This window comes from Drepanopeziza brunnea (genome assembly GCF_022702325.1).
Source record: "Drepanopeziza brunnea f. sp. 'multigermtubi' strain 214-2 chromosome Unknown ctg10, whole genome shotgun sequence".
Classification (NCBI taxonomy): Eukaryota; Fungi; Ascomycota; class Leotiomycetes; order Helotiales; family Drepanopezizaceae; genus Drepanopeziza; species Drepanopeziza brunnea.
Window position 1 is genome coordinate 1974385 of NW_027094073.1, and position 12121 is coordinate 1986505.

Genomic DNA, 12121 nt, shown 5'->3' on the forward strand with positions numbered 1-12121 from the left:
AGGCGCATTGTAAAATAGATCTGTAGGAAACTAGATAGAATAGAATGAGCACGTCGGAGCTCAAAAAGCATGGCGTGTCATGAAGATATTCTTTCTCGCTTGCAGGCTTGGTGAGAAAGGTGTATGTAAGTGGTGAACAAGCCCTGCATATCCTTCCTAATTTGTAAATCGCGTTTCGACGGGTCGCTGCAAACAAAGCCCGTGGCGGTGAAACCTACTCTTCATGTACAACACAACCGGGGAACGCCAGAAGCGATTACATATGAGATATTCGATAGTTCGTTTTCATAGTCCAAACGCTCAGTAGTTTTGATTCCCCGACCAGTAAAATGAGGGGGTCTATATGAGTAATAAAGTAATTAATCGTTGATATGTCGTGGAGAGCTTGATCCCAGTCGGTATAGCAACGTAACACAGCTTCCAACGATGGATGCCCTTGTATCAAAAATCCTCTTGACAAGAAAAAGACGGAAAAGAAACAAAAGAAGAAAGAAGGAAAAAAGCGTCTAGCTACACGTGAAGTCCAAGAGAAAAGTTTAATTGGAAGACGCGCTGCGCCAGATTGTACATCTCTTCTCCTTGTTCGTTTTCGTTTTGTTTTCTTTTCGTGCAGATCTGCACGCTTGCTTGCGTGCCGGCGTGCACCAGCCGAAACCGATACCAGTACGGACCCGCCACGTCGAACCCACCTGCCTACGCGCCGCCTATCCAGCACGAACATATGTCCGTCTGTCCCCCTTCGTGGCCTCATTCTGACAGAGCCCAACGCTCGGGTCGGGCTCGAACAAATGAATGAATGTCGAATGAATGGCGAAATCCTCATATGCGATTGACTCGAAGGGGCGCCGACGGCGGCGGCGCGGGTCACACGCAGATGAAGGGGCCGGGGACGAATGGCGGGTTGAGGATGAGGTGACACGGAGCTGTGAGGCTGGGAGGACAGAGGGTAGGCGGAGAGGGAGGGTGGTGTTGGTGGATCGGTCTGAGAGGGAGAGGCTCGAGGATGAGAGACGAGACGGAGAAAAAGACGAAGTTGTTGTTGAAAGCGAGATAATGCCTTCTGAATCAAGAGAGACGCTGCGGTCGAAGGGGAGGTCGGGTGAGAGTTATGGAAAAAGGAGGAGGGACAGGGGGAAGGGAGGGGGTCAGGCAGTGGAGTATGTTTACGGACCGCCGAAGGGGAAGGCTGGGAAACCGGAGAAGTTGAGAGTGCGCGAGACGAGGGTGCTGGGACGAAACGGAGAAAGCTCTAGTAGTGAGGAGGAGATAGTGGAGGTGAGGAGGAGCAAGACGAGTCGAGAGAGCCCGAGGAAGATCAAAGTGGTCTATGCTACGAAGGAGGAAGGAAAAGCGTCGAAGCATAAGGAGCCGAAAGTGAGAACCGTGAGGGAGGAAGACCCGGTGCGGAGGAGCAGAGCGAATACGTCGAGGAGGAAGCCTGTTGGTGTTGAAGCGATGCCACCGTCGCCTCCGAAGAGGTATTTATGCGCCCCTTCCTTGGTTTGTGGCAAGACTGAATTAGGAAATATAGAAGTGCTACGACACGAACGATGCATTCTGATATACGGGCACTGAGAAGGAGCAATACATTGACGACGCATGTCCCCTCTACTCGACACCTATCCTCAGCAGCAGAGAGTAATCCAGCGATGAGACGAGCCAGTTTCATGGGCTCGTTCTTTGGGTCAGGAGTCCCGCTGCACAACGAACCAGAGAAGCTGTGGGTCTTTGCCATCGTTTTCGTTGCCAGCATACTGACATTCAGCAGAATTGAATGTCTAATCTGCCTCTCCGACGACATCCCCCGCTCCAAATCCGCAAAGCTCAAATGCGGCCACCGAATGTGCCACTCTTGCCTTAAACGCAGCTTCCGCCTCTCCGTCACGGACCCTGCACACATGCCTCCCAAGTGCTGCTCGGTCGAGCACATTCCACTCAAGCATGTCGAGAAACTCTTCAACATCGAGTTCAAGAAGACCTGGAACCGCAAATTCCAGGAGTTCTCGACGAAGAATCGGATCTACTGCCCAGCGAGGAGGTGCGGGGAGTGGATCAAGCCGGCGAACATGCACAAGGAAGACGGGAAGAAGTATGGGAAGTGTGGACAGTGTCGGACGAAAGTCTGCTGTGCGTGTAATGGGAAGTGGCACGGTGCGAGGGATTGCCCGAAGGACGAGGAGACTAATAGACTGCTCGAGACGGCAAAAAAGGCCGGCTGGCAGAGGTGTTATAGCTGTAGGACGATGGTTGAGCTGAAGGAGGGGTGTAATCATATGACTTGGTATGTCCCTCCTGCAACTTCGAGGTGGATCTCGCTAACGGGAGTAGTCATTGTACAGCGGAGTTTTGTATGATATGTGGACTCAAGTGGAAAACCTGCGATTGCCCGTGGTTCAACTACGAAGCCGTCGAGCAAGACAGGCTCAATCACATGCAGATCCCACGCGATTTGCCCATCGATGGCGAGGCGGAAGATCGCCCTCGTCGTCTCCGCAGGCCCAGGCCTCCAAATACATACTTGGAGGAAATCACCGAACGCCAACGGCAAGAACGCCGCGACGAAGCCCTAGCTCGCCGTATGCAGAGAGCAATTATAGCAGACGACCACAATGACGACTACCAAGGCGGCATTGGCGATATCCATGGCGTCGGGAACGGCGCGGGCCATTTTATGAACCAGGATTATGTGCGCGAAGCTCATAATATCCTAACGGGAAATTTTGACCACGCGAGAGCGGCAGCCAATTACGTGATGGGTGTTGCTAACGCGCGGGCTCGTCCACCGGTAGCGGTCCGTCAGATGAACGATCGCTATCCTGGCCCTCCTCCTCCGCCGGTGCTGAGAAGACACAACGTGAGAGATCAAGCTTACAATGACGCCCAACCTCGGGCTGCTGACCGAGTGGTGCCGAGGAGGTCAAGGGGCGATTACGAAGCGGAGGCTGCGGTGCACGATCCCTCGGGAAGGGATCCCTTTATACCACCTTCGCCGAGAGTATCGAGGACTAAGGTGAGGGAACCAAGGCCGTCGGTGCTGGCTGGCCTTGGAGGACGGGGCAATAGGGTTAGTGCTTGGAGGAGCCATGTTGAGCCTGGTGTGGAGCCTGAGGAGGGAGTTTTGAGTATGGTTTCTTAGGCTGTTGGGTGAGAGAATGAGAAGGAATTTGGGCGTGGCCCTGATGGAAAGGATTTCATACTACGATCCTGGTGGCCAGCTTGATGCAGATGAATGGTCTCCTAGGCGTTTCCCTGGGGAATTGGCAAGGGCATGGGCCTACATAATGTGCCTCGATCTTGATTGGGAACATGGTTTCGGATCTGGTGGACTCGATTTGCGATGGAGGTTTACCACGATATTGAGATGGCAGACGATGGGCTGGCTCAAAGCTTCGTTGGCTGTGGCTCACGCTTCGGATGTTTGTTTCGATTCAAACAATACCCCCTTTTTAAGCGAGGCGGCTGTGGCGGTTGGCTGAGCTTATATTGAATTCCCGCCATATATTCACAAAATTTACCTAGTTTCGCGGTGGCTCTCTTTGTAGAGGCAGATAGGTAGATACCATAATGATAACGATCTTAATACGATAACGAGCACGAAACGTACAAGCCTTTTCCGAAACTCTTGATATCCATACTTTCGTCATTCATGTCTCGGCAGCGGAGAGCTCGGACATGCAAGCTGCACGCGCGCATCCGGTCAACATTTCCCAAGCTAAAGTCACCACCCCCAACTCCTCACATCGAGACGTCCTGGATCCGATTTTCACACGGAATCAAACAAACACCCATATCAAGCAGCACAGCCTACCATGAATTTGTGACTCTCAATCCACCCTCTCAACACCAAATCAAACCAGACCCGCGACTGCGACTGCGACTGCGACTGCGACTGCGACTGCGACTGCGACCGCGACCGCGACCGCGACCACCGTCCCACCACGACCACCAACTACCAAAACCACCACGAACATGCTCCTCCTCCACCAGACCGGCATCCTCAAAATCGGCGAGGTCGTCCGCTACACCGTAACCTATACGCCCTCGGCCGACCGGATCCTGCCCTCGCCGCACGCCCTCCACCTCAAGCTCAAGAACACATCCGCGATCGCCCTTCGCGCGGCCTTCGTCCACGGGCCCTACACCCTGTACGTGGCGGCCTACCCGAAGGGCTTCCATCCGAACGAGCGTTTTGAGCGGCCGGGGACCTACGGCGTCCCGGAGTTCGAGCCGAACCTCAAGGCCGGGGGCACGTTCTGCGCGCAGCTTGCCGTGCCGGAGAATGTGCGTGGGACAGCGGGGGGTGTGGACTGGCGAGAGAAATCTGCCGGTTCGAAAGATGACAGGGAATGGGAAGAGGGGAAGGGAGGCGGAGGGGGAGGAGAGAAGAGCGTCAGTTGGATCATTGAGGTTTCGAGCCAGGTCGTCTTTTCGAACTCGGCGGCCGTGCATTATGAGCTGCTGCTGGGGCGTGATGAGAAGAGTTTGAGTTTGGGGCTTGCAAGTGGCTTGACGGGGGCTGGGGAGAAGAGTTCCGCTGGGCAGGTGGGGGATTTGCAAGGGCGTGTGCAGGAACTGGGCATGGGAACGGGGAGGGGTGAGGGACCTGGGAAGTTGCCGAAGGGGGTCTTCAGTCGGGCGATTATTGTCAAGGTGGACGATACGGCGAGTCTGTGGAATACGCCTAGGATGCCGGAGTGGGATGATCAGGATTCGAACAACGAGGGAGAAAAGGGGCATGCGGCGCCGGCTCAAAGCGCTGGTGATGTTGGGAAGGGGAATGAAGAAGGAGATGGACATAGGACGAAGAGGCAAAAGAAGGTGCATTTGGTCGTATTGACGCATGGACTGCATAGCAATCTGGGGGCCGACATGCTGTTCTTGAAGGAGAGTATCGACGAAGCGGCGAAACAAGCAAAGATCGATGCCAGGATCCGGAAAGCCAAGAGAAAGCAAGAGAGAGGACGCTGTCCTGGACCCGACAGGGATAACACAGGCGCTGAAAACGACACCCAGGGAGCCGATGAGGGAGAAGATGAGGACGAAGAGGAAGTTGTTGTCCGAGGCTTCTCTGGAAACTGTGTCCGAACGGAAAAGGGTATCAAATACCTCGGAAAGCGACTCGCGAAATATGTTCTGCTGATGACCTACCCGGATCAGCCGTACAAACCCGTCACCAAGAAATCCGCGGCCTCTAGTCTGTCGCATGCGATGAGACCAGAGCATACAGCGGGAAAATCAGCGGGCAAGGCCGGTGGACAGCCATCGCACGATAACAGCGCTATTATTAAGGCTCCGCAAATAGAAACGAAATTGGCGTATAAGTTCACGAGCATCAGCTTTATTGGTCACTCTCTGGGTGGTCTAATACAGACGTATGCAGTGGCATATATACAGAAGCATTCGCCAGAGTTCTTCGACTTGATTGAGCCGATCAATTTCATTGCCATGGCTTCGCCGTTCTTAGGTCTTAGCAATGAGAATCCGATGTATGTCAAGTTTGCGCTGGACTTTGGCCTCGTGGGAAGAACTGGCAAGGATCTTGGTTTGACCTGGCGGGCACCGACAATTGCACGAAGCGGGTGGGGTGCTATTGTTGGGGGCATTGGGGAAAGTGCTCATAAAAGAGAGAGTGCTCCTGAGGCGAAACCCTTGCTGCGGATATTACCCACAGGCCCGGCTCATGTTGTGCTGAAGAAGTTCAGGAATCGCACAGTCTACTCTAATGTTGTCAATGATGGAGTGGTTCCTCTACGAACGAGCTGTCTTCTGTTCCTGGACTGGCAAGGTTTGGGCCGTGTGGAGAAGGCTAGGAGAGACAACGGCTTAGTCGGTACGATGGCAAGCTGGGGCTGGGCAGAGATCACTGGAGCTAACTCCAGCTCTCCTTCGCGAAGGGCTTTTACAGACGGTGTAGCCAGCGACACCGAAGAGACAGGGGTCAATACTCCTACCACCGAGGGGCATAAAGGAGATGTACCTCAGCCTTCGCCCTATGCCACACTCGAGGATGACGTTCTAAGCCCGAAGGGTTTTGAGAGACCAGCTACTGGTGGTGCACAACATTCTCAAACTTCTTCGGCAGAGCCTACGAATAATGTAGGCCCTTTGGCAAGCATCATGAAGTTTTTCAACCCCGCTTCTAGTCAAGGCCCGAAGCATCACAATGATCATCCCAAGCACACAAAGATTTACAGGCGCAGCCAGACTCTGCGTATGGGAAGTGAAACCGATGTGGCATCTGACTCTTCGATCGCCACTCAGGAGTCCTATCCAAAGAAAAACTCACGCGGCAAAGCAACAACGGGCGACGAAGAAGACCCCGAGAGGCTCCTAGCACCTCCCAAGACCACCCTCTTCGAATCAGCAGGCGATATCATTAAACCCCCTCTTCCACCAACCGAGTTTATCATAAACCCCTCATCGCGCGCACGAACAATCTTCCACGACCGCGTTTATCACCCAGAAGACATTCCCCCACCACCCTTCAAGAAGCGCCCGATCGGGCGCCGCTCCTCCTTTAAAGCCACAGAGTCCTCGCCAACTGGGTCAAAGCACACCGACTCTGCGCTCTCCACCCATGACTACGACGACACGCGACATACAAACCCCGACAAAGACCCGCGCGATGTCATTGATGGCAGTGCTATGAAGGTCGAAGAGAAGATTGCGCGAGCCTATCATCGCGATCTCTCTTGGCGAAAGGTGCTTGTAAGACTGGAGCCGGACGCGCATAATAACATGGTTGTAAGACGAATGTTTGCAAATGCCTACGGATGGCCTGTGATCAAGCATCTCTGCGACACCCATTTCGGGGACTCTGAAGCAGCAAACACCCGCGACGAGGATGAGAGTAACGCTGAGCGCGCTCGCGATACGAATGAAGGGCCAGCTCAAGACGGCGGGGAAACCAACGACCCCGAAACGCATGAACCACTGGAAGAGTCCAGACGTACGGACTCTGAAGTCAGAGAAGCTATAGACTCTGTGCCGGATATGAGCTCGCCGCCCAGGCCTGGCAGGTTGGGAAGGGCGCCGACGGGAAACAAGTTGACCATTTCCCTGCCGAGTCCGGGGGGAGGTAAGAAGGGTGAGAGTGAGAGTGAGACAACGTGGAGCGATAGGGACTGGGCGGATAGTGAGTTTGATAGCGATGACTGTTGCGATACTCCTGCTACCAGACCCCCCAGCGGAGGGTGGAATTGGACCGAGGCTATCGCCGGAAAGGGGACCGCGGCCAGTCCCCGAGGTACCGAGCCGAGCGAAATTGACCGATTCTTGGGCCATCAGAGGTTCGGGACGGATGGGGCGAGCGACGTGAAGAAGGCGGGCAGCCCGGAACGTAAAGTCGACCTTGAGCTGGCGGCTGAGGCGGATGCGCATGCGCTGCCGGTTCCGAGTACGGGCGAGGCGCCGATAGATAGCGGCGGCGTATTGTTGGACGCAGTAGGGAGGCTGCAGGTTGGTGCTGCCGATGAAGGGGTATCTGGTAAAGAGGAGGGGATAAGGGTTGGGGAGGACACGGGATAATGATTATTATGATGTGAGATGAGGGATGAGAGATGAGAGATTAGAGATTAGAGATTAGAGATGAGATGAGAGAGATGAGATGGAATTCAATTGACGACGGCGATGATTGATAGATTGTTTATTTGTTTGTATAATAATGTTTTGTTTCTAGGCAAAATGGCATAACATAGCATAGCATAGCATAACATAGCATAGGGAAGGGCCGGCGGCGGTGGTGCTGGTTCGCGCAAGCTCTAGTTTAGGTATTTACCTACTTATATATATATCCTCCGCCAATTTCCTTACTCTCTTATCCTAGTTATCTTGCGTTGGCTTGCTAGGTTGCTTACTTGCTAACTTCTTCGTACAGTCAACGAAAGCATATGTAATAAGTAGTCAGCCATTTTCTAATGAGCAAGCTGTGATCTCGTGATCTCCTGGTCTCTCGGTCTCTTGGCGTTTGCGAGTTGAGCAACCGGTAGTCAGTCGGCAATTTGGAAAGGAAAGTAGATACCAACCTATGATATATATATTTCCACAGCGACGATTCACGGGAGATGTTTAAACTCAGAATTAAGAGCGATTTATAAATAATGACCTAGACTCTTACTGTGTGGGCGGATGGTCGAGAAAGAAAAGAGTCTCCCTTTCGAAAACGATGAGCAATAAATACTCCGTACATTGAATGTTAGGAGAATAAGCGGGCGATTCTTAGAGCTGGCGTGGCGTGTAGAAAAGAACCTTCTTAAATATACATATATATATTTAGAGATAGCGTGATCTTGGATCTGTTGTTATATTTTTTCACTCTCCTTGGGTTGGAGGAATTTAAGGATACAGTAATTTGTTTTGAGCTTTGGTGGGTGGATACTCCGTAATCTTTGGAAGTGAATTTGGAAGTAGGTACTCGCATACGAATGGATATCAATAAGGTTTTCCAGAGCTTGTTTATTTAGCGAGGTCGATCTTGAAAAGCTTGATTCGACGGGCTACTTTACAATACTTGAAAGAATGATACCGATACACCGGGATGATTGTTCGCGACTCGTGTCTTCTTGCACCTCTTTGATTTTGTTGATGTCTCTGATCTATTTATGAAGGAGGGAGGGGGAGTCCACTGGCAAAATGAAAAGGCGTTGTGTCCCTTTCAGCGCTAGGAGGCACGTTCGCTTAATCCTCGACCCTTAGAGCTTTCACTTTACTGCATCACGGCAAACATTTCAATGTAACCGAGTAAAATAGACTTTGGTCTGCAGTTTTGAGACCCTATATTTCTGTGGATATATCTAAGTAAAAGTTTGAAAGTTATATCACTCGAAATTTCATGTGCCAAAGGTGGAAACCGGCATCTCAAGCGAGTGTGCCTCCTGGCGCGGATGGGGATAGACTAAAGGCTCCAGTCCTCGTATCTCGGACTCACAATTACGAATGCTAAATTGGTAGACGCTATCTTATAGCAGCTCCAATAGAAATCATTGCATCATCGGTGCTGTCCCGTTTATTCTGAAATACGCCGCAGCATCGCATCTTACCGACTCCTCCCCATCCAAGCTTGCACTCACCATATAAAATGCTACCTGACGAACCATGCTCGCTAAACAATAAAATCAAGCTGCCATGGCAATCCATCGCTTCGCAAGGCGACCCAATAATTTATATATTAAATTGTATTACTTGCAATCTAAAATAGAAAAATGATATAATAGTAACAAAGAAAGATAATAGAGATCAATGAGTGTTCCGATAGCTTGGGGGAATGAAATTTATACTGATATATCTATCTATCTATCTATCTATCTATCTATCTATCTATCTATCTATCTATCTATCTACCTATCTATCTATATACAAATATCTAATCACAACGATTGAGATGCGACTATAATAACGCCTGCTCAGAGTAGAGTTAGTTTTTTATTTCTCAATAAAGCTCTTTTTAATAAAAATATAATACGTAAAGCAATAAAATGGATTGGTTGAAATTTAATGCAAAACTGCATGACGATGGAAACGGACAAAAAGCCTTGAAACATGGGTACCGATGGCTAAGTGGGTGAATTGTTGTTGTTGTTGTTGTATTTATTAACGTCGGGCAGGTAGCAGGCGAAGCCTGCCGCCTTGAGACCTTCCATTGGGTACAGCGACGTGCTAAGCTAAGGAGTTCTATATAAGAAGGCCTTAAAAAGCAATTTAAAGTGCTGCAGCGAGAGCTATTATCGTCTGCGCCTTTCTTTTATAGATAAGATTGATTATAATGAAAGGGAATCCTCTCGCTAAGGAAAAACCATAAGATAAAGTTAAACAAGTATAGATTGCTATAGCTAGCTTAAAGCGTAGCTGTGCGAGTCGTAGAGCGACTAGTATCAAGGCCGTACAAGGGTTAGCCGCAAGTGCATATAGCAGTACAAGAAGAAAATGAAACTCAAAACAAAGATCCAAACTTTAAGAGAAAACCCAACGATATAGGTAGGATAGCAGTATAAGAAAAAGTTCCCCCGGGAACGCACCAGGTTGCCCCAAAGTCCTTATTCCGTCGTGCATCTGACAGGCTTTTATAGTCTCTATAAGGCGGGGCGTACCCCATTCTCCAGTAGGTTGCGAAGCAAGACCAGTGTCCCAGTCAGGCTTCCTCGCTCTTAGGTTTGCCAGCTTATCCGCTCGCTCGTTTCCTTTGATCCCTACGTGCCCCGGAGACCATCGTATGCGTACGTCTCGAGTCTTCATCACCCCTTGGACGTTCAAAAACGCTTACTGCGAAGATGAGGAGGCATTTCCGCGAAGACACTAGATGACCGATGTGCTATCGATACTCAGCTAGATCCGTTTCGCCGACGGGTAGGTGTGCATCTTTCGTTCGAGGCCCTTTCATGCCTTTGCAGCTTCCGCGTCAAAGACGTGGGAGCAGTCGTTGATAGAGCCGTACTCGTGGGACGTCTCCCTCCTTGGTAGACCGCGTAGCCGTAGCCTACCATTCGGCTGCCTTGGGCTAAGTGGATGAAAGATATACTTATGTCCAGTTTAAATTGAGGTGCGCCTATCAGGCCTGCTCAGACGCAAAACTCACTACGGGAAACATTTTTTTATCGAGATTGCATGCTTTAATCATAAGAAAAAATAAGATGATTCAATGGCTTATTAGGTCAAGCAGATCAAGCCTATCAAGGTCGGTTTTAAAGTAAGACAATGCCTTGAACTTTGATATTTCTTAAGAAAGTTTATGCACGTTAAAGAACATTAATCAAAGTCCGTACAGGTCAATACAATTGGCGTACATATTCTTTAATAGTATTAATTCATATGCTATACTCACTGCTGCTTTGCTATTTACCATCTTCCAAGTCTTAAACAAAATGTTATAAGAAACAGAGACAAAAAAAATCCAACTTATGCTTGAACCAATATATTGGGAATTGAATAATGAAAAAACGTTCTTAAAAAAATCTTTGAACATTTCTGAGCAGGCATTTCAAACACACCTCAATTATTATTATTATCAGACTTTAATATTTTACTCCACCGCCAACCTCGTGTTGAGAAGCTCTCGAGGTTGAGGTGGTGACAAATCTGTAATAGGGATGGGGAGGGGGAGGGGGGCGATATGAGAGAGAGAGGGAGAGAGAGAGAGAGAGAGAGAGAGAGAGAAAGGTATATATACATGTGTGTGTATCCTGCCCATAGATTCTCCTTCATCTGCATCAATCGCAATCAGCATCTGTAGAAGTCTGCAACCTCTCTTCAACACCAACACCCAAAACCAACTATCTATCCTACCTCCCTCTACTCTCCAAACAAAACAAACTAAATCACCACTTTACCTTCCCAACCCTCAAAATGCGTTTCTTTACCACCACCCTCCTCTCCGCCCTCACAGTCCTCGCCCCCGCCGCCGCCCGCATCGTCGGCCCCTACGAAGCCATCTGCCCTTAACCCAGCTCTCGTTTTTAAGCCATGTTATACTTACAACCTTTTTCACTCTTTATTGCTAGTACTCAATTAGAGTAGTAGTGATGGATCACGAGGAAGTATTGGAGTGTGATTGATTGACTTGTATTATTTCAAAGCCAACGCGGAACTCGATATGGTGGAGCGCGCCATCTGTATGAGTTTACGGAGACGGTACATACTGACGCCGTATACTTCAAAAGTATATCACTGTCTTTTCTTGGCGAGTGAGGTCTGGCCAGATCTTATATACGAAGTTCAACAACAAATCATTCTGCTACTGATGCTCTTCATAAAGTCAGAACTTCTGTAAGTAAAAGAGAAGGAAAACAGTGGCATAATCAACAGACCTCCTTCGCACAGCCGATACCGCTTCCCTTTGGTGCTATGCTTTACAGAGTATTATACTATATTGCATGATCATGAAATTTACGTTCGATACGAATTGTATTTTGTACACAAAAATTAGTAGTAAGGTATAAAAATCCGCATTCGCTTCCGATCCGCAATCGCTTACGCCGACTAAGACGAAAGGATGTAAGGAGGCCTATCTAAGCGAGCCGATGATTACCTTTCGAGGCCTTTAACATCAATGCCACATCACTTTTCTATGAGAAGTACACTTTAGAAGAATTTTAAGAAAATTTAACACTCTACCCCGGCCGCAAGCTAA

General features: G+C 49.7%; 2 protein-coding genes across 2 annotated transcripts; both read left to right on the forward strand.

Annotated features, from left to right (window-relative positions):
- Nucleotides 1–1455: 1455 nt before the first annotated feature.
- L3040_006218 (uncharacterized protein) lies at nt 1456–3136 on the forward strand (the record flags this gene model as incomplete). Its single annotated transcript, XM_066156935.1, has 4 exons — nt 1456–1478; nt 1532–1720; nt 1769–2281; nt 2329–3136. The coding sequence occupies 4 exons, from the start codon at nt 1456–1458 to the stop codon at nt 3134–3136; spliced, it is 1533 nt and encodes a 510-aa protein (XP_066011339.1).
- Nucleotides 3137–3969: 833 nt separating this feature from the next.
- On the forward strand, nt 3970–7527 carry L3040_006219 (uncharacterized protein; the record flags this gene model as incomplete). The annotated part of the gene is made up of 1 exon (XM_007292337.1): nt 3970–7527. One exon carries the CDS (start codon nt 3970–3972, stop codon nt 7525–7527), a length of 3558 nt encoding a protein of 1185 aa, XP_007292399.1.
- Between the last annotated feature and the right edge of the window lie 4594 nt (nt 7528–12121).